The 27,424-nt window shown below is 41.9% G+C and overlaps 1 protein-coding gene across 4 annotated transcripts in view; it reads right to left on the reverse strand.

Moving 5' to 3' along the window:
- Window positions 1-208: 208 nt before the first annotated feature.
- utrn (utrophin) overlaps window positions 209-27,424 on the reverse strand; it is a 159,402-nt gene continuing 132,186 nt past the window's right edge. For 3 of the 4 annotated variants that reach the window (XM_076083598.1, XM_076083599.1, XM_076083597.1), the window contains 10 exons: window positions 23,760-23,896; window positions 19,296-19,334; window positions 18,628-18,693; window positions 16,734-16,799; window positions 9,496-9,657; window positions 7,689-7,926; window positions 4,903-4,978; window positions 4,487-4,570; window positions 2,793-2,818; window positions 209-1,618 (listed from right to left, as the gene is read on the reverse strand). In XM_076083598.1, the coding sequence (XP_075939713.1) occupies window positions 1,610-1,618; window positions 2,793-2,818; window positions 4,487-4,570; window positions 4,903-4,978; window positions 7,689-7,926; window positions 9,496-9,657; window positions 16,734-16,799; window positions 18,628-18,693; window positions 19,296-19,334; window positions 23,760-23,896 (903 nt within the window). In that variant the 3' untranslated portion in view covers window positions 209-1,609. The remainder of the gene's footprint in view (window positions 1,619-2,792; window positions 2,819-4,486; window positions 4,571-4,902; window positions 4,979-7,688; window positions 7,927-9,495; window positions 9,658-16,733; window positions 16,800-18,627; window positions 18,694-19,295; window positions 19,335-23,759; window positions 23,897-27,424) is intronic. The other variant, XM_076083600.1, reaches the window with a different exon arrangement.

A 27,424-nucleotide genomic window follows, 5' to 3' on the forward strand; every position in this document is an offset into this window, starting at 1 on the left:
GGCAGTAATGAGGCCTGAATTTCTCAATAGATGGTTTTAAATTCAAGGCAAGTGCTGCATATGAAAACACTTCAAGTAGTGGAATTGAATTTCTGATCAGTGTTTATGAAAGTTAAGGGATTTATTAACTTTGAATATTTACAGCCTCAATCTACTATTACAGGCCTAACAATTACATTAAGTAAAGCAATGCAGAGGGGAGACACACTTGTTATAAAAAAATTTATTTAGAATAAAACGTAGCCATATTACACGTAGTGTGGTCAATCTATTTTACATACCTCAGGAGAAGCGACACAGTTCTGCTGTGGTACTGTCCATCATGATTGGAATCATTAAAATCATCATCATCATTAGTCTACAGTCAGAGGAGGTTATAGTAGTGTTGTTCAGTCTCACAAGTTTTACAGGATAGCATATAGCACAACAACACAACGCAGTGAGGGACCAGTGCTAGTAGGCCAGTGGAAAAACCAACATCAGATAAAGTAATACTCGTCATAACGCACGGCTAGCTTCATCAGGCCACAGACCCATTGTGGTACAGTAATAGATTTTCTTTTTCTTTTTACTTGGCATCTCCTCGTTGCAGTGTACACCAATACAGTAAGCTAAAGCTTAGAAAGCTAAACCAGGTTGTTCTTGTTCTGTAAATGATCACAACAAACCACAAAAACAAAACTGTGTCTATGAGTCTGAGGTAGCAAGGCAATCATGGCTTTCCTCTGATTTCTGAACATATATCTTTAAAAAAAACAAAAAAAGCTATTCTACATGACGGCGGGCCTCTTACAAACCCAAATTCAGAACAACTTTAGATTAAAACCTTTATTCTCCAAAACTTCACTCTTTGTACACAAACCCACTTTCATTTATCAACTCTTATCTCTGTCTTCCACACGTGGAATGACAAACTGTATAGGCACAGAAGGGGTAAAGTTTATATCAACAAATCGCAGTGGACACAAAGTCTGCCGCCATATCAATGCTTTAAAGGGGAACTTGACATCGAGCATGCTACAAGATAGATTTTCAAAACAAAACACAGGCTTGAAAAGTGATGGTCTTCAAAACGATAATCCTTTCGGCCACTAGATGTTATTACTCAGGAACTGTGCGTGCTCCCAAACATGGAAACCTGTGGCTACTTCCTTTGACAAAAAAAATTGCAAGTGGGGGACTGGAGGGTATGAAGCAGTGGAATGACAACATATGTAACAGTTTGATCCCCAGTGAGGGCAGAACTTAACAAGAACGAAGTACAAATCTCAAACAACCCTCTGGAAAAACAAAAACAAAAGCACATTTTTTTTACTATACAAAGCCCCGTGTCCATATACTCATCTGCATATCTAAACAAATCACTGACAAATGTTGAACCAAGTTCAGGTACAATCTACAGTTCATAAAATGTACAGTTTGCATAGTACAAGACAAGGTGGTAAAAGTAGTTAAGTTGTCTGGTCCTGTGCGTCTTTGGGATCGGGGGGGGGGGGGGGGGGATTGTTTGTTTGGGAATGGTTCTGTCTCCTCCGACACTTACTGTGCACATGCACTCACATGTGTGCATGCACAAACACGCACGCGGCATCCTCTGTGGTGACTGTGCTCACAATACCTGCAAAACAGAGAACACAAACGTAAAATCCTCGAGTCGGATTACCCAACAAAAGTGAGGTATTAAAAAAAACGGTGCACACGGTGCACGCCTGTAGGGTTCGTTAGTACTCCTGTCTTTTTTTTATTCATAGCCCAAGTGAAGGAGGTAAACCCGCCTCATTGTTTCTGATCAAGACATCTCGGGGTGGAAATATCAGATGTCCGAACAAAGTAATCGGATTTGAAAGCTGGTAAATGGACTGCGGTCCCTCATGCCAGTTGCAGTCCATTAGGGAGCTCGGTGTGGAGGAAAGGGAGGAGGTGGGCGGGGATGATGCAGGGGAGATTTTACAAAACATAGCTGTCTTCTCAGAAGTGGAATTAGGCACTCAAACCTATTCACCCATGCCTTTGTGTGAAAACCAATAGAAAGCATTTGCCAAGGACAATGAAAAAAAGGAAAAAGTGAAAGGATGATTCAACTAAATACCAGTAAGAGACTGAGGAGATGTTAGACGTTTGGTTCACTTCATCTCCTAAGTGTACTGAGTACAAAGTGTGTATTGTGGGCTTGACAAGAGTCATGTTGAACTTGACTTAACTTCAATTTAGAGGTGAAAAATGCTGAAAAGCTAAAGAGTAATGGTTAACAAAGAGGAAGTAGAAATAAAAGGGAAAGTATGTGTCCGCTGTCCGTCTACAGCCACCACTAACGGATCAATAGCAAATAAGGACATTGAATGGTATTAGCTGTGTGTGAAGAAACAAGCTGAGCAGTGAGAGAAAGTAAAGAATGGTGGGAGGGGAGAAGCACCAGAGCGGGTAAAAAATTGCAGCCTGAAGGGGTCAGTGGCAAGGGCTTTCACAACACCTCCGTCCCAAAATGCACCTTGGTCTCCGACTGGGGGAACGAGAGGAGCAGCTAATGGCACTCCAGAGAGATCCATTAGTTGTTTCTTTCTCACAGGCCACCAAATGTGGATGGCTGAGGCAGGTGAAGGCTACATGGAGGCGGACTGCTTTTGTGACAGCAGCTGTAATTACCTCTAAAATGTAGCGCTGCTCAAAGTTCTCTCACCTTTGCCAATTACTCAAACCCGTGAAAACACACACAGAAAAGCGGAAAGTACCTTCCACACAAGCTGCATATGCAGACTGATTTAGAGAACTATTGTGGAAGAACCCCGTCTTACCTGTGGTCTCGAGGAGAGGCTCGAAGCTGTGGAAGACAAAGCAAAGAGACAATAGAGCGGTTTAACACTTGAATTCCCCAGTTCATCTCCGTTTAAATGATCAGCCTGCCACATATTCATGCACACACTCAGCTCTGTGCTGCCTCGGAGCTGTTCAGCAACCAAATGCTTACAACGCCGGAGCGTCTACTCTGCCAGATTAGAATGGATTTTTTAACTAAAGCTCTCATTGGAGCTTTGATTGTAAAATTTGAATGCAATTTAAAGTCAGTGAGCTCTAACTCGCTATTCAAACCTTTTTCGTTTATTTCTCTATTTGATGAATATTCCCAGAGGTGGATATTCCTTCAAATTCTGCTATAAAGAGTAATGAGGGTCAAAGGTTTTTCCCGACCATAACCTTGAGGCTGTATTTAAAATCGATGTGTTTGAGAAAGCACTTCATCAGAATCAAAACAAGTCACAATGAAGAGGAACCAGCATGCACTGCAGAAACCTTGATAATAGTTATAGGAAAAGCACACTCTATGTACCACACTCCAATGAAATACAGGACAAGACATAGCTCCAGCTGCTACTATTTACAACCCACAGCACACACACACACACCATCAACAAAGTCCAATGACAGTATGAGGTAAAAAAAAAAAAAAAATGCAGCACTATGTGAGGTGGTGAAAGAGGACAGAGAAGACAAAAGGATCAACAAAAGCAGTGAGAGGAAGTAAAGGAGACAATTAGAAGGTGGACGATGACTCAAAATGAAATTGTAGATTATATTGATTGCCTCAGGACGGAACCACCGTTTCTCCCCGGCCTCAATTTCCTGTTTCTATTTAATTTATTGCTGCAACAACTCATAGAAGATGTCACATAACAGGAGAGAAGATTTAAGCTTAAAACGGACACTTTTTTCGATGAACTGTTTAGTCCATTAAATCAGGTAGGGCTGGTCAATATAACGATAATATATGCATCATATCAGGATATGAGACTAGATATCGATTTAGATTTTGGATCTGATAATAAGTGTTGTCTCATCCTGGTTTGTTGGCTACATTACTGTAAAGGCATGTCATGTGTAGATGTATTATTTACGCTACTCAAAAACCACCAATAGTCAACTCTACAATATCATCGCAATATCAATATTGAGGTATTTGGTAAATAATATCTTGATATTTGATTTTCTCCATATTGCAAAGCCCTAAAATGAGGGTTAGCAACTATTTTGATCAATCATCTCAGTTTTGTTTCACGCAAAAATGCAAAACATTCTTTACTTCCAGCTTTTTAATGAGGATTTGCTGCTATATTATGTCATATACATCAGTTAACTGAATATCTTTGGGTTTTGGACTGTTGGTAGAGATAAACAAGTGATTTCAAGGTGTCATGTTGGAGTTTAGGTAATTGCGATGGCGAAAAATAGTTTCCTACTATTTCTGACTTTTTAAAGACAAATATAGAGAGGAAAAAATGTATTGCTGTATAAGATGGGTAAAAATCTGCGTCATTCCCATATCTGGTTCGCTACACAATATTTTCCCCTGCAGGGTACGAAGTATGAACAGTTAAACGGAGTGACGTGCACTACTTTTCTGCTGACCAGCGTCCTTGTGGCAAAAACACAAATCTGCCTACAGAGGCTGAGAAGACACGGCGGGGGAGAGGAGGAGAAGGACGAAACTTACGACTGCATGCAGGGAAGGAGTTGTTAATCTGCTCCATTACATCTGCCAGGTCAGAGCTGCTGTGGTGGGAATCCAGCAACTCATCTGAACACACACACACACACACACACACACACACACACACACACACACACACACACACACACACACACACACACACACACACACACACACACACACACACACACACACACACACACACACACACACACACACAGGGTTCAGTTACCACAGACACTCTTCAAAATGGTTCCATAACATACTGAGCAACACATTTCCATTTGCAGAGAACCAGTGTACCTGCTAAAAGCTGCTGCTACATCCTGTTATTGAACTCCATATCTTCCTATATCAAGATCAATGGGAGTGTGTTTGTGTCGGAGTATACAAGTCTCTTTCGAGCTTGAGTGTCTCACCTGAGTTCTCAGTAAGTGGCCCTCCATCTTGCACAGTTGGAGAGGACACTCCATTTACCCTCGAGTCCATCTCCGGCTGAGAGAGACAGAGGAAAGACAGCAGAAAAAGAAAACGCCATTATTGTAACGTAATTATTCCGCTTGACAACTTCAAAATTAGCTGTGCTTCACAGCGCCAGGCGGAGACGAGGGAATACCAGAGGGCGGCACAATGAGGCTGTCTCATAAACATGTCTCTGCCATTTCCCCGACTAGTTCAGTATGCTACAGTATCAATCACATCATAGGACCCCGAAGGACATTTGAATAGAATCCTTCGAGCTATTTGTCTTATGCAGAGTTATTTTATTGAGTGGAGCAATAGAGGTTCCTAGACTGCTAACATTCACGATTTAAATTGAAGTCATGACCAACCAGCCACAAGATCGAAAAGATATTCCTCTGTCCATATCCATACATGCCGTGTCCACATCTATAGCAATAATATGAGTTTCCTCACTGAGGGAGAAGACATGTCTCGCACATCCACAGGTTTCCTGTCCAACACATTTGGAAATCCATCTCAACAGAGGCTGATGTGACGGACATTAATGCAGCCGCCACAGGTGCTGCCGTAGCAGACAGTGGTCAGGGCCTCGTCTGTGACAGATTTCCTCACCGTTCTATTGGTTTCTATTACTATTCACTATGACTATGAAATACCTGCTGTGCCCCAAGATGCCCTGAGAATCAATGAAAAGACCACTTCAGCCAAAGGGCAGAATTTAGGCCTGCACACGGAGCTACACTGAGGACTTTCATTCTTTACGATACAAATTAAGCTTCAAGTCATGGGTGATGGTGAAAGTCTGATGAAAGCAATTTGTCAAACCAATGAAAATATATCACAATGACAGTAAAAAAAAAGCCCAGCTCCTCTGAAAAACATTAGAAAACAGTATCTCGATCTATCAATTAGATATTAGGATTGTGTCACTGAAGTACTGTGGACAGTTGATCAATTGGTGCGAACACGCTCCGTTGCTTTGATGCACAGAAGAGACAGCTTGATGTCTGGTGACATTCAAGGCAGACTCCGACACTCCCTTCAGCTTTTCTACTGCAAATCAATGTCGCCTCCCTCGCCTCCCTCGTCACCCCTCCTCTTCTTCTCCTCCTTCATCTCCTGGTGCCCCTGGCGCTAGTAAAAGGCTAAAATGTTGGAAACGTCTCTCGAGCGCAGCCACCGTCTTGAGGCTCGTCTGAGAATAGCTAAGGTCGGGGCTTTGGTCAGCCTTCAGGAGTGGGAATTCAGTGCGTGCCATCAAGCTGGCTGGGTTTATTATTCTGCGGCTTGGCAGTAATGCTGGGGTTGATGGAAAGACATGTTGACATATCATCAGGACTCCTGGGACTTAAATGTCAGGAAACAGACGTTGTTATTTAGTGTGGGGGTGTTTAAGTGAACGCAGGTAGTTGTCTGTGCCATTAATGTTTGCATTTTTTTCCATTGCAATCAGCAGAAGAATCACTTTACTCCGTGAATACAACAAAGGCACACAGGAGGTGATGACATTGGTAAAGGACATTTTTTTTTTTTTAAAGTACCGGATGGACAGAATGTGACTGTTAACTGCAGGGGCCATTATACTGCTTAATGAGTACTTTGCTATACAAGACTTTACACTCTTAATGAAGGAGTATTTCTACAACACATCTAAAGTTTGAAATGGAGGGAAGTCTCCAATATGGCGAAGGATGGGTGCATCTTATTTCTGTCAAACTGTTAATCTTCATCCATTAAAAATCTGCCGAGTCACGTCAGCTGCCTTCCTCAGGCCATATTTGTTGTGAGTTATTACTGTGCCTCCACAGCTACCAGAGAGCCAATATTGTTCAATCTGATTTGTTTGTTTGGCTTGAGGATTGTGCATTTCTCACTTTGCACAAACAATCCAACCTCTGTGAGCAATTAGGCCGGGCACGAACAAATCTGGACGTTATTGATAGAAGGACTATAGACAAATGCTGGACTCCTGGGTGGAATGGAAATCATATGATTAGGATCTAATCTGAGCATTGATGAACGGGTTTTCGTATTCACAGGCACAAAAACGACAACTAAAAATTGAATGGGTTAGCACGTTTACATGCAAATATGTGTGGACATCTATGTGGGGGCTACTGGGGGCAGAAGTTCATATTTATGTTGATGATTTATTCAAATTACTCTGAAAGAATCCTTTAATTCATTAAAGGCATTTTGTATCAGCGTGTGTGTGTGAGTGAGTCTGTGAATTGTGATTACTGCTCCCCAACAATTGGCCTAATGCAATTAAGGAAAACACAACTTCATGAGGAAAACATATAATGATTTAATTTACTTAAAGAACATCACCAAAATTAGTACCAAATCCCCAGCTAGAATACTAAAAGCATACCTAGAGCTGACAAATGCAACTAACTCGCTTTTATATCACGTAATTGTGATTAAGCTACTTCAGGTTTGAAGTCCCTATCCATTAGTAAACAGTTTAAGTTGTTTTCTGTCTGCTAAGCACCAAAAACAACAACCATTCTTTCTGCAAAAGGCCTCTTCACAGCTGCAGTTCGAATCCATTTCAAACAAGTCCACTTTGCAGTTGTCAGGGAAAAGTCCACAACGGCAAGAAATAACCCTAACCTGAGGACTCAGTATCTTTGTGATGTATGAGTCTATGACTATCTACCTCCGTCTTCTCTCAGCCATAAACCTGTGGCTTCTTGGGAGAAAACTGCCCAACAGATCTGTGCAAGTGTTCTGTCACCTGGTGCAGTAGCTGTCGAAGGCGGTGGAGCTGGGACTCCAGCTGTTTGTTGTGTTCCTCCAGGATGTGCATGCGGCCCTCCAGCCGGCCCTTGTGTTGTCGTAGCAGCTTGGCCTCTGCCAGAAGATCAGCCTCATCGGGATGGGCAAAAGAACCCTCCGAATCCCAGGGGCTTCCAGCAGGGGCCCCTCGCTGGCCGTGCTGCTCCTTCAGCTGCTCGTACTCTTTCTGCAGGCTCCTGGGAAAGAAGGGTTGGAAACACGACTCAAATCTGTCACACCCAAAGGTCAAAGAAGTATTCAGATTATCTACCCACTGCAAGGAAAAGCAGCAATACAACAATGCAAAAATACAGCATTACAAGTAAAAGTCCTGCATTCTATATTTGACTTTGGAAAAACCTTTGGAAGAATTTATTTATTCCTCTTCTGTTGACTAGCAGAGGCCCAAAAGCCCTTCTTTTTATTTGACAGTATATTAAAAAAAAATGACGTATATAAATAAATCATATACGCACCGCCTCACCAGGAGGCATCATATCTTTGCACAATATTTGCCAAAAGGATAAAATTCAATAAAGTCCAAGAGCTTATTTCCATTGTGGTCCTAAAAAGAACATCTTTCTCCCCACATACAGTCCTCAGTGCAAAGGGGAAGGACATCGTTTTCCTCCAGTGCAAAGTTAAGTCTGTAGACGTATAGATGTTTTAGCGCATTACTTGATGAATATGAACATAGGTGTCGGTATGTACATGTATGCGTCTACTTTACAGTATGTTCATGCTAATGCTTCTGTCACTCAACTGTATGTATTTGAATAAATGTACTATATAAAGTATAAATAAACAAGAATTCCTATGTGCATGCACAGTATGCTTGTATATACAGTAACACGTACATTTTTATCTTCTATATTATTTCATTATGCTTTTTAAGGGTCCATCTTCGAATATTTTACGAGCTTGTTTCGTAGTAAGACTTGTGTTGTATTCCTGGGAGCCTTGTATAAATAGATCAGAGGAGTTACATTCCTGAGAGCGGGCCTTTCATGTTATTATTACACATCTTTCCTATGATTTACATATAATGCTGTGCCTTTTTGTCATGCTGCAAATAATACTAGCCCTGGCCGGCTTCCCCCTTGTGTGCTAATAAAAATAAAACAAAATAGTATTATTATCACTGAAAATCTCCTTTCTGAACCCCCCACGCAAAAATACCAGAGTCATGTTTACCTTTGCTTTCTGCTGTCTCAGTGAAATACTATTAGATAGACAAACATAAAGGACCCCCCACCAAATCTCTCACTTGTGTCCCGCCTCACGCTCTCTCACGCTCCCTCTCAGTGCAGAACCATAAGCTGCTGTGCGTTACTTAAGTTGGCATTCATGAGCCTGGCGGTAAAGCTCTCTCCCTCCTCCTCCTCACTCTCACGGAGTGCCTGTGTTTGTGAGTAATCAGTGTTAAATCACTCCAGTCGAGCCATTGGCTGTGCAAAAAGTACCACTGCAACAATAGATCGTAGAGTGACTCTGTCTCCAGTCTCCAAGCCATCTCCATTTACTAATCAAAGCGGGGAGGGACTTGGCGTGTGAGACGTACTGGGGGTACGGGAAGTGCCTGGATGTTTATGTGTTGTGCACTGGAGCGTAATGACGAGCACATGGACTCAAATGACACCAAGAAGCTGCGAGTGAACACCATTGCCCATTTTCGGAAGATTGTCCAAGCATACGTGATATTTTCCCTATATTTTGGGTCTTAAACGACCTCTTTTGTCACTGAATTCTTGTTTCTATTGCCTTACCTCTGCTCCTCCTCCAGACGGGCTATGATGCGCTCCAGCTCGCCTCGTTCCTCCCTCTCCACGGCCTGCAGGATCTGGGCCGGACTCTGGGGCTGACTGCAGGGGGAGACCTCCCCTCCCAGCGTCTGACAGTACTGCAGGATCAGGGCATGCTCGTCGTCCCTGCGGAGGTGAGTTATGAGAGTTATGTGATGAGCGAGGAGCCATGACACCTTGTCCCTGTTGCTCAGCTCAATTCACCTCCTGTTCAGTCGGGGAGGGAGGACTTTTTTTTTTTATAGCAACGATGTGCAACTGGAAAAAAAGAAAATGTTTTTGCACTTTAAAAGAATTATGATGAAATTCTGATTGCAAATCATTATGTTTGGAAATAACTAGGAATGGATGCTTAGAAATGACCATATAGCACAGTAATGCTCTACAAACTGCATAACAGAAAGAACATTTGTAACGCCTTCACTTCATACCGGTTTCGGCTAATTAGGTTTAGTAAGGAGCTACAAATAATCTACCGTAAAAAAAACAAGCAGATCAATAGAAATCGATTTACTTAGCATTCTAATCTATTTTTTTTTAAGAAGATAAACTTCTTTCAGATTATTTACAGTCCATAATTATATGGATTAAACGTCTGTTTTTCTAGTTTCTGCCTGTCTACTATTTATAACAGTAAACTGATTAAAGATTACAGCTGGGGGAAATCGGTGGGGAAAATTGCCTTTAGTCTACAGCGTTTAATTCTCTTTTTTCAAGAGAAAAAAAAGACATCTTACTGTCAATACAAATAGAAACGACAGCTTCAAAAGAACCTAATCTAAACAAAGATTGTGCTAGCTGCCATGATATGTAAGATCTTCAGCTTTTGTGGGTCTGCTACGCTGTACACGCTGCGATCCACGGCGGAAGACAGATGTGTCAGTCTCTACTATCTGATCACTGGAATAAGGGAGGGCTGTGTGGAGATGGAGGGAGCAGAGGAGAGAATAAGCCTGGCAGACAGATGGAAAGATATAGAGGGAGAGAAGGAGAAATAGCTGCCGCTGTGTATCGGTATGCGTGTGTACGTGTCAATCTCTTTATGTGCTATCTCGGTGACCTGAAAGGGGCTGGCAGGTCTGGCCAAAGCCCAGCTGTCACCTTCATCCTGAAACATAAGCTGAGCCTTGAAGACTAAAACATGACATGACAATGACATGACAAGCACAAAAAAAAGATGGCAGACGATTATTTAATAATCCTTTCAATTGCTAGAGTGACTTTAATTTCCAGAGCCAGTTTGACAGCTCGAAATGGAGTTTGGCTGAGACATTTGAGATGCATCATGGTAACTCAACGTGTGGCTTTCTGTCTACCGCCGACTCTATTTTACCATTTTTATTCACGGTTCCAGCATCTCTAAATATCCAGCAGTGCTGAGGCTGTCATTCTATGATGTCAACATCCTGCGGTTATGTAATATTAAAATGAATGTATCTGACACTTATAATTTATACTATAGATAGAAAATAAAGTATTACAACTGGAGATATTTCTGCAGCTTTGGCCATTGTTTCTGTTGGTTATGACAACATGTTACTCACTATAGCACAAGACGGCTGTGACCAAAATCCAACAATGACAGAAACACAGGCGTGCAGACAATAAACTAACCAACAGTTTGACCAGATGATCAAAAAGATTTAGTCTGAAAGTGATGGTGAGCTGATGACCAATGACTGATCCATCATTGCACAGAAAACTGTGTGCGTGCAAAACTACAGTAACTACGGTAAAAATCGTGGAGGACATGTTACTGTTTGCCTATCCTGGTCAGATCACCTGACTGCTTGCGTTTCCTCCTCCGGTTGCGCTGCCTTTCCAGATCATAGCAGTTAACTTGGAGCACAAGGATACTAAAACCAATAGGAGCGGGTGCCTAAAGATCCAGATTGTAATACAAGGGATTTATCCTTCAAGAAATAGATACTGTATTTCCGTTTACCTAAAGAAAACGGCAGGTCATTTAGTTTAGGTTGGTGCAACTTCCTTTACATCCCTAATAGTAATGACCAGCGAGCTGTTCCTTATTTGCTTAACGTGTTGTGAAGTCAGCTGCTTCAATGACAGAACACTGCATTGACCTCTGTGAGCTGAAAACTGTGCTATACTTTAAGTCACACCTCAAATCAGTGACATCCAGGCAGGAACTCTTGGCACCTTTTAGAAGAAGCAGTGACTCGCTATGAACTTGCTTCACAGACTCTTATCGAGGCCAGACCATAAGTGAGTGCATAATCCCTGGCTATAATGAGTAAGTTAATCAAACACGCTCCGGAGAGCAAGCTGGCAAACTGAAATGTCTCCGGTTTTTACACAAGACACCCTTGAATTTCACCAAAGGAGACGATCAATGAGCATTCAGAAAATATTCAGAATGCTATTATCACCGCATGTATACCAGAGTTTACGTATCGGATGCTTTTTCTTTCTCAGAGATGACAGTAATTATACTATTTCGGACAGATATGAAAGGTACACAGAATGAGGCTGTCACCTCTTTTCACATAAAAGGAACAATATGCAGAGCCAGTAGCCGTCCATCAACCAGCCCAAGCTGCCCGTGTGATCTGAAGCATACGTTTAGAGAGTTATATTCTTTCTGGAACAGGATTTGTGTCGAGTTCAACCTTTTCATATAGTTTATGAGTTTTAAAATGATGAAAGAGACATGAATTAAACTTTCCATACAGGGAACTCATTTTTATTCCACTGCTTCTTTATCTCATGTAACCAGTAGGTCTTCCTTGCCTTCTTTTGATACCGTTCTTTCCTATGCAGCCTTTTTATTACACATCTAACTTTTATAGTATGCATGCACATACAGTATTATACGTAGTTATTCACTAATTTCACTATCGGGGAGAGTGAAGCCATGCTGTGACTGCTGGGTTACTGATGAATGACATAGAGAAAGCTGACAGAATGTCAAATTACACTCTGCAGCAACATGCAGCAATAAACCAACACACACGTACACACATTTGAAATATGGGTATGCTGTAACAAGGGAGACAGGGATGATGAAGAAAGGCCTAGTTCTTTGTAGAGAAACTTGACCAATGGTGGCATTATTGTCTGCTGGGGACCGGGGTCCTGCACAAACTGAGTGGCCAATTAGTCAGGTCCCTGGCAATCAGGTCCCTGGCAACAGGAAGCTGCAGCAGGACATTATGGCAGGCAGCGGGAGCCCAGAGGATAGCAGGAAGGGGATCATTACATGCGGAGATGGGCACTACGGGAAGCAGAGCTGGCTCACAAACCACCTGCTCTGGAATACTGGGAGAAAGAGGAAGTGCAGTGAAAGGACAGAATAATAGTGATGAATGCAGAGGATATTAGCTACATTGTGTATTGTGACTATGAGTGTGGCGCTTGGTGAGCTTGGCTTAGGGTACTTTACCAGTCGTATCTATCCAACAACAATAGTATCCGGGCCTGATGCCTTGCTGAAATATCACAAAGCAAGCTGCTCCTCTCAAGCTGAATAGCACAATCAACTGCCAAGACTGAGCTCAGAGAGAAATGATGAGAGATAAAGACAAGTCTTTCAGTTCTCCCCTCTGGTGAGATGTTTAAATCTCCCTCCCTGTGGGACTTCCACATTTGGGGACTGATCACAGTAAAGTCCAGGTGTAATATTTATGTTGCAGGGCTTCAAAAAAGAAAAGTATTTCAATGTTTACCTATGAGCTTAGTGTTCAATCTGAAGGTTTCCTGGGCCCAAAGGTAAAACATGAGTAGACCACAACTAAAATGATGAAAGGCGGGGACATGATGAAAGGAGGTTTCAAAAGAATAGGGCTGGAGAAATGAAAGGGAGAGGGACAGAAATAAAAGGGCAAAATATCAAAAGACAAGAAAAAAGGGGACAACACTGGGGGAAAGACTGGAAAGCGAGAGATAACCAAACAAAAAAGCAAAGTGGGGAGTCTAGTTCCTCCGTGACGTCCCGAGGCATCGATGGCAACATTGTGCTTTGGCTGGAGGTCAGAGAAAATGGGCAACATAACTAATTAAGGATTCCCTTTTAGAAGAAAGCAATACAGGACAAAAACGATACAAGCACTGAAACCACTAGCGCTCGCACACACACACACACACACACACACACACACACACACACACACACTTTATCTCTAGAGCTTTCTCACATACACACACATACTAATTATTGATATCACTGCACAGCTGGCAGCGAGTCCAAATCAGTGTTTGCAGGCTATGAGCAATCAGGAAATACAAGCCAAAGCCAAACATGCATGTAATTGGCAAATGCAGTCATCCATGTTCCACTATGCATGTTTTCATAAGCTCAAACACTGCCAGAAAGGAACCTTCTACAAGCACCGAGATCATTTATGTGCGTGTGTGTGTGTGTGTCCTCCACACAAACAACCAGATGGAGCGGTGTAATAGACAAAGAGGCTTGGGTGAAATCAGCTGTAGGCGGAAAAGAATAAATCTCAGAAAAAGAGAGGGAAGACAATCAACCACTCCAAACCAAAGGCCTTTAGAAGGAAGAGGAAGGACTCATGGCCGAGGAGTCTGACAACACAATGTAAAGCCTCCTCTTTTGAGAAGAGATAGGGCTGAGTGGGCTGTTTTACTTTAGTGGCATCTATAAAGCACAATAATGCTATTTTTACAAGTTACCTTTTCCTTAAAAGTAGCACTCGATGGACATGTTGCTGTATAAAAACAGAGCTACAGTCGGATTCTGGCCTTTTGAAGACAGCTCATCCTTCATTCACAACTACTGTGAAGGACATTTTATTGCAGCGCAGTAACATTTTAGTGAGCAAGTTTATAACACAGCCGACTTGCAAATAGCTTGAATGGTAAATTAGCCTTTTTTTTATTATTCATTGAAAATGAAGTGCGCTATAATGATGATTTGAACAAGTACCAATTGTCATTCTGAAGATCTCAACATTATTTAGGTCTCTGTTAAAATGAAGTGCAGGACTCATTCCAAAATGTTAATTATCCTGGACACAACCAACAAATACTAACAGCAGACTAATTGAATGTAATTTCTTTTGTTTATTTGTTTGCTGCCTAATTAGTGGCACTGTTCAAAAAGTTGCAATAAATAAAAGTGTATATCGTGTCCTAGACTCCAAGTGTTTTTTTATTGAGAGCATTGTTATAAATGTCATGTATGATAATAACCAAACGTGTGTTTGCATCACATCAAAAATTATTGGGTTTTTTTCTGTGTGTATAATGTGACATATGCAGTACGCACACGGGTGCTATACTGCACCACATGCTGATAAGTATAAAACCATTCTTGTCAAAGACGTGTGCTGGAGAAACGCACTAGTTCTGGTATTTTTACTGATTGGCATTTAAATTCCCTTTTCTTGGTGCATTGCACACTTTTTTTATCTTCACAGTTACATTGTGGCTGTTGTTTTGCAGTAAATCCGAATGCAAATCTTACAGAAATGACACCGATGTGAAAGTGAGTGAAAGCAGAAGAACTATGATTATGTTCTAAATGTGCCCTGGTGGGTGTTTCTCCCCTCTGCTGTTAAAGCCATTAGCCTTCATCAAACCCTCATCTCCCTCACATCATTAGCGCTCTACACACCGAGCGTCAGTGTTGTGTCAGAGCTGGCAAAGATAATGGCTTCTTCTCTTAAATAAGAGTACAAAGGAGGAGTGGGGATAATGCGTTTGTCCCGCATTACGAAAGCTCGGAGAGGAAAAATAAATCCACCTTCTCGTGCTCACCAACACATTGTGTCTTTTCCTTCCTCTGTCGTTGTATTGATCAGTTGAAAAGCAAAGAGAGCTTTTTGGGGGTCTTCAATCGAACACTTGTGTTTCTAAAAGCGCTATTCTACACGGCAAGGTTGGAGGAAGGTAGAGCATGAGAGCAGTGGTCCACGTGATGCAGGCACATCAGCAGGGGACGCAACCTACGAAAGAAGGAAGCTTGTTGATGCTTCATTTCATCTCCACTCAAGATTCTCAAAGGTTTCAACCGTCCTCCCATGTGTAGTACTCCTGTTATTAGAAATGTTCTATTTGAAAATCCCAAAACTTGTTTTTCCTTTCCTACATGCCACACAGGGAATCGCTTCTCTCTCCAGGTGCAGACTTTACAACACTTTTGGCTTTGTGCTACTTGGAATTCTTGAGAGAAAAAACAACATCTTCTGCACCCCTCTTCGTATCGGTTACATTTTCATGCACAAATTAATTTCACACAGCTAATTTCCAAAAGTACGATAATGATCTATGATCTGGGAAATCTTGTGATCTACAAGTGTCTTATCAAAGCAGGCTATCAGAAACGAAAAGTCATTCCCCCCAAAGACAAGAACAGAGGGAAAAGTGTGAGCCCATGTGTGTGTGTTTTAGTTTGAACAAGTGTGACCATGAGCTCAAAGGGCGTTTGAATCTCAAGAGCTCATTCCCCCGATTTGGATCTCACTTAGGAAAAGGGAAAAATATGCCCTTCAACTCGAATGGCTTGCAGAAGACATACACACGTCTTCACACGTACACACACACACACACACACACACACACACTCTCACACACACACACACACACACACACACACCAGAAACTTCAGACCTTGTGCACCTCATCAGCTTTCCCCTCCTTTTTTTGTGATTTCTTCTTTGCCATGTCCTCATCTCCTCTGATCAAAGATAACTGATCAGAGATCCTGAAACCAATCACTCTCACTTCTCATTGTTGGCACTCTAATCCATTACAGTTCTACTAAAGCCCCGTCCTTCCCCGCTGAATTCAACCACATCCCATTGTCTCTTCCCGCTCAATCCACATTTCTTTTGCTCTCTCAAAAGTATCCTCATTTCTCACCCACTCGCTCTTGATTGTTTTTCAGCAAAGCGGGAAGACACTTTCTTATCTCTTTGGCTGGTTTTAATACACTGAAAGTGGGGAAGGCAAGAGTTTGGGCTGCCCTGATGGGTAAACAGTGCACAGGAAGATGTCTTAGAGTTTACTTGACTCCTCCATCAAATTATGTTGTTGTTGGCTGGAATGCATTAATCATCTGGAGGAAGATTTTCTGATACGGTGCATATGTACCGTGTATATGAACATGATGAAAATGTATGATATGTGAGCAGCATTCAGAAGGAAATCTGTGAAACAATAATTGAAGGAAACATAGAAACAAATACAAAGTGTAGAAATGATCAGTGGTGGCTTACATGCTCCCCGTGGCTGAGCTGCTGTCTGTGGGCAGAGAGCCGTTGGAGCGCTCCATCTGGGCCAACCTGAGGAAAAGAAACCCTCATCAGTGGCTGACACTTAAATTACCCGTTAAAACTGAGACATTTCAACGCCGTCATCATCTCATCAAAATGCAGAGCAGCGATGTCAACAAATGAGGATCTCAACACCACAGTAGCACACCAATAAAAATAGAAAAGAATGTAGTCTCGATGACGAATGACCAAATACGTCTTTGTGGTCTAGTATGTGTGTGCACAATCATATCTTTTGTGAGTGTGTGTGTGTGTGTGTGGGCACATGGGGGAACTGTTTTTTGCTGGTCATATATTCAGACAAAGCTGCCATGCTAATGAGGCCGGTTCCTCAGATCTAAGCTTGTATTTCTATTTACTGAATGTAACGAGGAGGCAGCAGGGTTTGTCCAGCAGATGAAGAACACGATCCACACACTAAACTTGAGGATGAAATTGAACTGTGGTAGAATATACATGGAGGGAGATATCTAAAGTTATTATACCACTGGTGAAACCTCATCACTGTGTGCATTTCTCCGTGCAAATCTATAAGCTACGCTATAATCTACAATGTCAGCGTCTAGATTTCAGTTAAAATTGTAATTCACAAGGCTCATGTCTGTGTCGTCGCTGATAAAACAATGCAGGCGGAAAAACGCTGAGCGAAGGTTAATGGTGTGTGACCAATGAAAGGTTACAGGCCAGACAGAGCAGCGCTGCATCAGAAGAGCCTTCATGATAAAGCGTTCTGTGGAAGGACGCCGGGTTCTGTTTTGAAAAAAGTAACCCTTGTTCCCTTTAGAGAAGATACGTTTTGGACAGATTAGAGATGCGTTCAAGGGGAAAGATGGGATTTGTGATACTTTGGGGTCTTAACGATCACTTATCTTAATATCAAACATGACAGATTTTCCATCTCAGTGCAGCAGGACACCAGTTTGGTGATGTTGGTGATGATTAACTGCAGATCACACACTGTGTACATGAATGGCATGTACACAGTGGGATCATTTGAAGGAGGCGGCTGAAAACAGCATATTCCCACTGCACTCAAGGTTTATATAATATCTAGAGATGCAGTGATTTTCACTGTGGACGCATTAAAAGGTTCAGGCTGACATTAACGATCCCATATTCAGAGGTACACTTAAACATTTGTGGAGCATTCATTTGTACAGATTCCTGGCCATGACAGAAATAGAAATATTGTTCAGTTGTTCTGGTGCTGTCAGAGGGGAAACTGGAGAATATATTTTTTTGCTATAATTGCTGGTGACAGAGATTTCAAAATTCTTATTTTTTGTGGTAAACTTGCTTTCTCCTTCTTACTGTCTCAGTAATGTCCCGGCAATAAAGCCAGTTTATATTCCCCAAAAGGATTCTTTGATGAATACTGGAATGTATAGATAGATAGAACGTGCTTTGTTTGTGATTCTGATCTAAAGCTTGACCCTCGTTTCATAGTGTAATGAGAATAAATAGCAAACATCTCCTCAAGAAGCTCAAGGGCAACTAATAAAGACATCCAACACAATTTGGATTTGTATGATTTACAGTCAAAGGAAAACAACAATTCTTTAAATGTTTCCTTAAACCATTGTACTACATGTGCATCTATGAGGTTTTGGGTTTTCATTTGATTTCCTTTTGTATTTTTTACCCTCTTTCCAATGCATAATATAGTATATGCTATTTTAAATGTCATTTTTCATCACTTCCCTTTAAAAGTACATTTCTCATTCTATAATGAAGCTTTTTAAATGTGCTACATTTAAATGCAGTTAGCAGGTCGTGTATGTGTGTGGGTTGTGGCATCGGAGATGATGAGATGATGATTGGGGAATGCAATGCGTACCTGCTGGCATACTGCTCTATCCGGGAGTGGGTGTCATCATGAGAGAGCTGAGGTGACTGGGACAGCCTGGAAATGAATGGGGTGATGGAGATGAATGAGATTCTGCATGCTCACACAACCTCATTAACACACAGAAATTCACAGGGACATGCACACGCTCGCACGCGCACACACACACACACACACACACACACACACACACACACACACACACACACACACACACACACACACACACACACACACACACACACACACACACACACACACACACACACACACACAACCTAATGGGCCTTCACAACATCACCTAGAAAACCAATCTGATGGTCCTAGAGAGAGAAATGGGAGAGCGGGATGATCTACGCAGCGGTTGGATGTTTTTTGACAGCCGCTGCTGGGATGAGAAACCGAATTCTAGTTGGATGCTTTAGAGAAGAGTAGGTGACGGCAAGGAGAAAGTGGGTGAGTTTTTCGGTTGCATGTTCAACCAGTGGATCAGGCAGGCGAGTAGGCAGGCAGGCAACATGCAGTGCAGTCATGGCTTAGTTGGATTGAGGACTTATAGGGGGGGAGGTGAGTGAGGAGAGAAGGGAGCAAAGGAGGTGTCATTAAAAGGCATTCCGGTCTGGAGACGAGGTGGTGTTGCTGGTGGCGTAGATACTCACTCATACTGCTCCGGACACATGCTGATGAGGGTGACAGGACTGTAAGAGAATCGGAGGGAGGGAGGGTGGGAAGGAGGGGAGGGGGAGTTTAGGTATCACAAAACATTTCAGGGTCCAAAACACAGCAGGTGGAGGAAGAAGTGGAAGGAAATGTCTGTCCAACATCCGAGTGGCTGGACTCCACACGGAGCGAAAGGCATGTCAAACAAACAGTCACCAATATATTATATACACCACATGTGGTTATGATTATCCCCTCTGACATTCTCTGACACCTGCATCAAAGTAGACTTGTGACACAGGAAATGTGTCGATTGATCTGTCAGTTTTGAAAGGGTAAAGATGGGCATGCGGACCTGTCGGCACACGGTAAATTACCCAGGCTGTGTGTATGAAAGCTCGCACGGGAAAAGATTGATCGTGTCAGTTGGCTTTGCCGCAGTCACATATATTTCATTTAAATGTTTTTTTCAAAATGCCTGCTGCATACAGGATGATATGGCCCAAAATTCGCTCCCCTTTCTCATTTATTTCCAGCAGGATTTACTGAAATAACATGCCAGCAGAAAACATACAGAACCTATTTTGGAGTTAATTTGCATCAGTATATTATTTTATAAAAAGATGTGTTTGCTGCATAAGAGCTCAGTAAATGCTGTTAATTAGAGATTTTGGAAACAAAAATGTGACAAACCCAGACGCTAGAGGCATGTGTCTTGAAGTCTTTTCAAGGTTCCTAGTCCATGATAATTGCAGCTATTCTTAGAGACGCAGATAATAACTTTATTATTTGTAAGCAAATGGGACACTTTTATCTCAAGAACACAAAGAAATGGATCTTTTTCCACAGAGGAGGCTTGATAGAAATTGGTAAGATAAGGTCGAGGTTGACATTCTTTTGCCTCGCGCTTTTTTGTTCCCACATTAAAGCAGGGAAATTTAGATGGAGACTTCTGCCTTGGTGGTTATGTTTCTCACAGCGGGGCGGCCAGTGTAGTCACACTTCTGTAGCTGCGAGGCAAGTTTGAAATGTAGCAGGGGATTCAGACGGAAAGAGAGAAAAACTGTGAAAAAAAAAAAAAAAAACTGTTCGGGGTCAGCAGGGCAGACTGAGCTAACTATTCAGAGCCTGTGGTGCGGCATTTATACGCGCCCCCACCAACATTCATCGCTAGAGGGAAAAGTCAATCTGCTCATTTTGTTTTTCAGGAGAGGGATTTCAGTTTTCATCTTTGCCAAAAATTTATAGCTTTTGTAGAGTGTAGATGGTTTTCCTTTCACCCAAATGTGTCTGACCCGCATTCAAAACGACACAACCTTCAGATGGATACACGTGAAAAGACAGTTGTACTGAAGGCAGAAACACAAGCTACTGTAACAGAGAGGGAGGAGGAACTGGAAATGAGTGAAGGAAAGGTGACTGAAGGAAAGAGAGGGAGGGGAGAAATCACATCAGCAGAGACCTTGGGAGTATTTGGGGCCTGATAAATGTGGCTGCTGTAAAGGCTGGGTTTTTATGAAAGGTTTGTTGTGCCTGTTGAAGTACAATAAGAGGGAGCAGAGCAGAGCCCGGTTCACTTCTCTCTTCCACTGGTATCGTGTGAAAAGTCTGACCAGCTAAAGGTCTCATTTACTTATGTAGATCATATAGAGGCATTCAAATGAAATTGAGACGGTTTCATGACCAGTTAAAAGTCCCTCACGGTCACTTTAAGAAAACGTATTTGTACAAATGGTGCTGTCTGTGTTTTACTGTCTTTTCAGAGTTGATGATGGTTTCTAAAAAGTTAGTTAATCGTGCCGTGCTAGTCGCTCTGTCACAGTTAGCACTGCTTCCCTCTGTTCTACTTTTTCTCTGTCATGGATAAAAGACAATGAGCGCCGTTGACACCTCTACCCGTCTGTCAGAAAGATGGTTAGAGGGCTGACAAGAGAACGTGTGTTTAATGTGGAGCCGGCACACGTAGATGCTGTGTCACACCATAACTACCACAACGCACAACTCCATCATCGGCAGATAGTTTGGAAACAAAAAGGTTGTGCTTTACCCTTAAACTAATTTGCTTGGGCGAGCTTATCTACATGTAATAAACATGCATAAATAAAAACCTTTCCCTAGTGTAATAAAACAGAAAATGATTTTGTTTAGACTGGATTCTGAAAAAAAAGAATTTCAAATCCCCATTCAACTCCATTAGCCCCAATGCAGCAGAGGCTCATCTACTTGATCTGGTTATGTAGATTAACAAACAAGAGTCAACACTGAGTGGGAAACTATTAGAGCGGTTCTTTCACATTATCAAACATAGCTGTGACGAATCACAATCCCATCTGCCCTGAAAAGAAGCAAAGGTATAAGTGGGAGGTGAGAGTGTAGCTGGTGTTTTGCTCTCTCAAGGTGGACCGAAACAGAGAGGGTGGAATTAAACAAGAGAAATGATCCCAAAGTGAAAAAGAAAAAGAGAGCGAGTGAGTGCATCTCATTTTCTCTTCTGCTGCCACAGTATTAAAGAAAAAAAATCTCCTTTTTAGAAGTTCACTTTGTTCAGACTAATGGAGCCTGACGATGCACTAAAATAGTTTTCTTATAACATTGTTCAAAATTGTACACAGCAAGAGAAACTGGAAAAGTCTACTTTAAATCTTTAGTTGTGATATTTAGGATGACGCTAGTAATACGTTTTCTTTAAATTCACTGATTTATCAGATTTGAATTAGACACAAATAAAGAAATAAAAAATAAAGAAATGTTTTCATTTCAACAAACATGAAAGCAAATGTTATGTTTAACCAATCTGTACACTTCCTGCATTCTAAGCAGGGACCCTGTTCCAATTACAGAAATACCCATATCAATGTAGGTCACATATTAATTTTAGTGACATGGAGATGACAAAAGCCAATGAAGTGGGATAATATGAGTCTACAATGAATGCTGAGCATTTCTTAACACTGATCCTATGTTGGAGCCACATCTTATAGACAGTCCAATAGCAAAGAAATAGCACATCCAGGCTTATTTCAACACATAGAGCTGTTCATTGTGTACTCAAGCCTGTGGCTACATGTGGAAAGCGCACAGTTCACAGGAGAGAGATAATCCAGAAAGAGAGATGGGAAAATGATGACCATCATGAAATGGTCCTAAATTTCTTAAGTCTCCATTCCCTTCTGCCGTATTTGGAAAAGATCCTTGCGTTTCGCCACAATTCCTCAACCTTTTAGAGGCATTTATCAAGTAGGCATCTCTGCAGGAGTCATTTTTCAGAGAGGAAGGGAAGTGAGAATAGAGCAAGGTGGGAGGTGAGGGGGAGGACGAGCAAGGTGGGAGGTGAGGGGGAGGACGGGCAAGGTGGGAGGCATGAAGGAGGGAGTGCAATCCATCTGAGAAGTGACTGTGTGCAACTGGATGTCGAGGAAAATCCATCTCGACTGAAGAGGTGAGTCACTGTGAATAAACATCTTTCAAGACTTTTTGGTGCTAACAAGATGCAAAACTACATTGTTGAAAAGTACGAGAGCCCGAGTGGGAAATGTGTGACAGGCAGAGAAAAAGGAAAAACAATAAATAGATTGATGGATAAAATGTAGAAAAAAACCACCAAAACATGTAGAACAGAGTCTCGGAGCACACGGAGCAGCTGGGCTGGTATTCGAAAGGGCCACAACTCAGAAAAACACTCCGATGTGGAGGATGAGGAGCCCGCCTGAGGCGTCTGCATAATGTGGGCCGAGTTAAATGTCTCTCCGGGGAGATTTAAGGCTGGCAGGAGCAGGGACATAAATCGGACGCAGTCACTGGAGCAGGTGCTGCAGAAAGAAGATCTACAGTGTAGCGGCGGCACCTAGTAATGACTGGACCGACAGGTAAATAAACACATAAACTGAGTGGTGAATTAACACTGCCCACATACTGTAGCACAGGTGTGTGTGTGTTTGTGTGTGTGTGTGCCAGGCATGAGACTTCTCATAACCTGTGACCTGAAGGAACTAACGGTTCCAAATTCACGACTGGTCACTGAAGATGACCGGGCCTTTGCTGTCCGGACCCCTTAGCTGTGGAACTCCCTTCCTGGTAATGTAAGGCAGGCACATTTGCTTTCATGTTTTATTATGAAGCATTTTGTAACTTTATTTTGAAAGGTTTTATTTAAATAAAGTAATTATTTGGCAAGAAGATGCACCTTTACCAATTTTACACATCAAAGTCAGTCATGGAGGTCACTTGTCTTATCAAGTTGAAGGATCCAGGAGAGTCCATTTTTGTTAAAGGATTTGATTTAAATCCGTCTTGTAGCTAAAACCCGCCACATGTTCATTTTCACTCAGAAGCATGTCACATAACAGAAGCCAAAGACAACTCCCCTTTTGAACGGCATTGTGATACATGATAGAAACAAACAGAGAGGATTCTGTTTCAGTCAATCTGTAAATGTCACATAATCACATTGGAGTGTTACTTACGTTTCCATGTTGTCACCCTCTAGAACTGTCTGGACCGGTAGGTAACCGAGCCGAGGATGTTTGGCAAAGTACTTCTTCGATCGGAATTTGTTCTTCAGCACTTTGGTGAAATCACGCATGTCCTCACCTGATGTCGTCTGCAGTACGAGAGAGAGAAAGTTTATGCAATTTATTGCAGTGTGTGTGTGTGTGTGTGTGTTGTATGCATTTCCACAATCTCTTATGCACACATCAGCAGCATATGCATTTGTGTGGAAGAGAATGGGTTGTGTTAATTAGATACTTAGCAAAGGTGTTCCTCCTGCAGAAGCAGTTTCTGCCTTGCAAGCAAACAACAAATTACCACAACAGTGTGACCGGAGGGGGAGAAAATCCCCTCGCAGAGGATTCAGACAACCACCGCTTAACACAAACACACACACGCAAATGCACAACTCCCACACTTGACAGATGGGGAGTAAATGAACAGGCTCTATTGAGTTCATTGGGCTTATTAACTAATCCAAGCAATTTAAGATGGTAGCTTGAGCAAACCAACAGACATTACTGAACAATTAAACTAAAGCTGGAAAAATAATTTGTGAAAGTTTATATGTGTGTGTGTGCTTTTCTCCTTCCCGTCTGGTTTAGCAGGTTTTTTCTGTTTAAGATTGAGTTTTTTTGCCTTTTTTCAGTGTGACAATGTGGATATAGACAGGAAACAATGAGGGGAGAGAGAGGAAATGAGGGAGGGGGGGGGGGGGCGGGGGGGGTTGTGAAACAAAGGTCCACAGCTGGAATCTAGTCTGAGATGTTGAATTTGCAGTGTGTGCATCATAACCACAAGGCAACTGGGATGCTCTCTGACGGATTGTGACAACAAAATGACACTAGAGACACCGGCCACAGTCGAACGCAGACAGCATCTCCACTTAGGAAAGGTAAAGACATTTAAATTACAGTAATCAATACAGCACCACATCTAGCTTCTTCAGCACTGAAAATTCCCATTGGAACTATGAAAATGTCACTCCCATAAAAATGAAAACCTAATAAAAAAAAAAAAAAAGCAATACTGTGGCCATAAAGTACACAGTACGAAAATAAAGAGAGAAGGAATCTTTTCGACTCACAAACGCTGCTATCAGTCTTTAAATCTCTGCAAAATCGGTGTTTTGAAGAATCATTATTCAATACGGACTCGATATTTTCAAAGTTATAAAAGTGAAACACAATTTGGTTTGAGTATAGCGAGGAGTGAAAATACAATTCCATATGATGCCGATACTTTTCAGAGGAAACAAAGAGAAACTAACAAACAGTTAAACTCAACTTCAAGTTTCATTTGATTTCGGCAGGTATTCTAGATTTGGGTCTTGGATACATCCAACACCTTTGAACTGCTAGATTTGGGTGGTTTCCTACTACTCTATAGTATCTTGCAGTTCAACAAAGCTCTGTTAAGTTGCAGTGTTAATTAACAGCAAGTGTCACATGACATCAGAGCTTTTCAGCAGGATCCAAGTCAAAGCTTTTTCAAGCTTTTTCTTGCTTTTGTTCTCCAGGCATTCCAGTATTGATCTCATTGTACTGTATGCTTTTAGGTCAGTTTGAGTATAAAATAGGCTGATGCAGCCGTCCTAGATGTTTGGCGCTGCGAAGCAAGCTGTCCTCAATAATTTGCTTGTATTTGGCTCCAGTTGATGCTCCCTTTATCCTCGTTTGTGCTGAAAAGCCTGCGGACAGTATGCTGCTGTCACAGCCATTCTTCAATGGTGATGGCGATAAGTTGTGAGTGACTGCTTCCTGGCAGATGCAGAGCTCAACATTAAGGCTGATAAGATCTAATATTAATTTAATCACTGATAGTCTTTTGCTCTCAGACTATCAAAGAACTTTTAGCAGCTTGCGGTCAGTTGTCATGAGCCTCTGACCACAGACTGGGTCAAGATGAAGAATTCATATAATTTGGATTAACCGTAGGGTTGATATTTATTAGTTGCAGCAATTGGGAATAAAATTAGGGCTGCACCAATGGGACTTATTCAGTCCAGATACCTGGGCTTTGAGTATCGGCCGATACAGAGTACTGATCTGATACCAGTTTTTAAATTAATAAGCTGTATGACTCGCTGTGTGGAAGTGAATGGGATCATTCTGTGGAAGGCAACATCAGGCTTAACTTAAACATCGCTTTCCTAACATTTTAAAACAAAATGTAACAGATAAATACATAGATTCAAAGGCAGTGAATTGTTATGTATTGAAATAATGTTATCCTATAGCAACCGATATTCAATCCAGCTGTCTGAGTCGGTATCGGATCAATATCTGAGATCAGTATTGGTGCATCTCTGAATGACAAACTTTCCTTTTATGGGAATCCACTCTGATTTTAAGAAGTGACATTACAGAATGATAAATGGTAAAAGGACTTTTATTGATATAGTGCCTTTCTACTCTTCCAAACACTCAAAGCGTCTTACATTAACATGTCAACATTTACACATTCATCGACATGAATGAACGCAGCCGGGCATCGAACCATCCTTCTTCCAATTACTGGACTACCCGCTCACTCCTGAGCCACAGCGGCCCAACGTGGAAAATCTTGAATCCTCTCTCAAGTCACAGTTTATTTCCTCCTTTCTGATAAAGCAGCCGAACAGTAAACTCCTGAGTGATTAATGTGCCCTGTAGCTGCGTAATAATCTTTAACCACCATTTAAAGTGTTTGTTGTTCCAGCACAGATAAAGTTTTTTTCAAAACAGTGGCAGGCAGCTGCCGGGCATCTTAACTCAGGGAAGAGTGATCACTACTCCCTACAGCTACTCTCCCGGAGTCAATATCTATCCCATTTGCAAAATTGAAAAAGCAAATTAAAAGACAGAAATGAGAAACGTCTCCACTTGAGTCACTCAAAGTTTTGACGTTAAGCAATATTGAAACGAGTTGGCCCGCAAGTGCGCGATCCTAATTGGGAAAGAGGGCAATGTTCAATTTCGCCAAGCTGCCCCTTTTCTAATATTCTTCTCTCTGCGTAGTAGTAAAGTGAAATATTGCTTTCTGGCAGGAATCATAAAAAGACCTCAGAGAGCCACAAGCATTTTACCATTTGTTCGTGAAAATTAAAATGAAGCCAGAGGTCTGTCCGCAGGGTTGATTGTTGAACAAGTTGGAGAAATCAATTGCATGGGAAGTAGGACGTAGAGGCAAGTGGCGGGGAGTGATTAATCACAGTGAGGGGATACAAATCTGTTCTACTTCTACTCTACGTTTCATACTGTATATGAAACACCTTCACAACAACAACAGCACTATGAGGCCAAGTGGTTTTCTGAGACTTGACTCAACCCCATTTGATCTCAGAGAACGATGAACTTGATTGGCCGACGCACTACTTTGCCGAATGACTTTGCATTGCGACAAAAGTTGAGCGAGGTGAAACTCTTGTGCAGGAAGACCAGAGAATGAGATGTTCACCAATCACATGTGGGTGAAAAATTCAGCTGTCCACGTACTTTAAGAACAACTAATTCATAGAATCGCTAAATATTTGTAAGACGTTAATATTGAAAATCTTTAAAATGGATAAGTGAAGAGTGTGAGCGAGTGGAAATGAGATGCTGTGTGAGATGAGCTGCTGAACAACGTGTGCGTCTTGGTCCGTGTCTGTGTTACTCAC

Source organism: Anarhichas minor, unplaced genomic scaffold (genome assembly GCF_050575085.1).
Source record: "Anarhichas minor isolate MPS153535 unplaced genomic scaffold, ASM5057508v1 ptg000136l, whole genome shotgun sequence".
Classification (NCBI taxonomy): domain Eukaryota; kingdom Metazoa; phylum Chordata; class Actinopteri; order Perciformes; family Anarhichadidae; genus Anarhichas; species Anarhichas minor.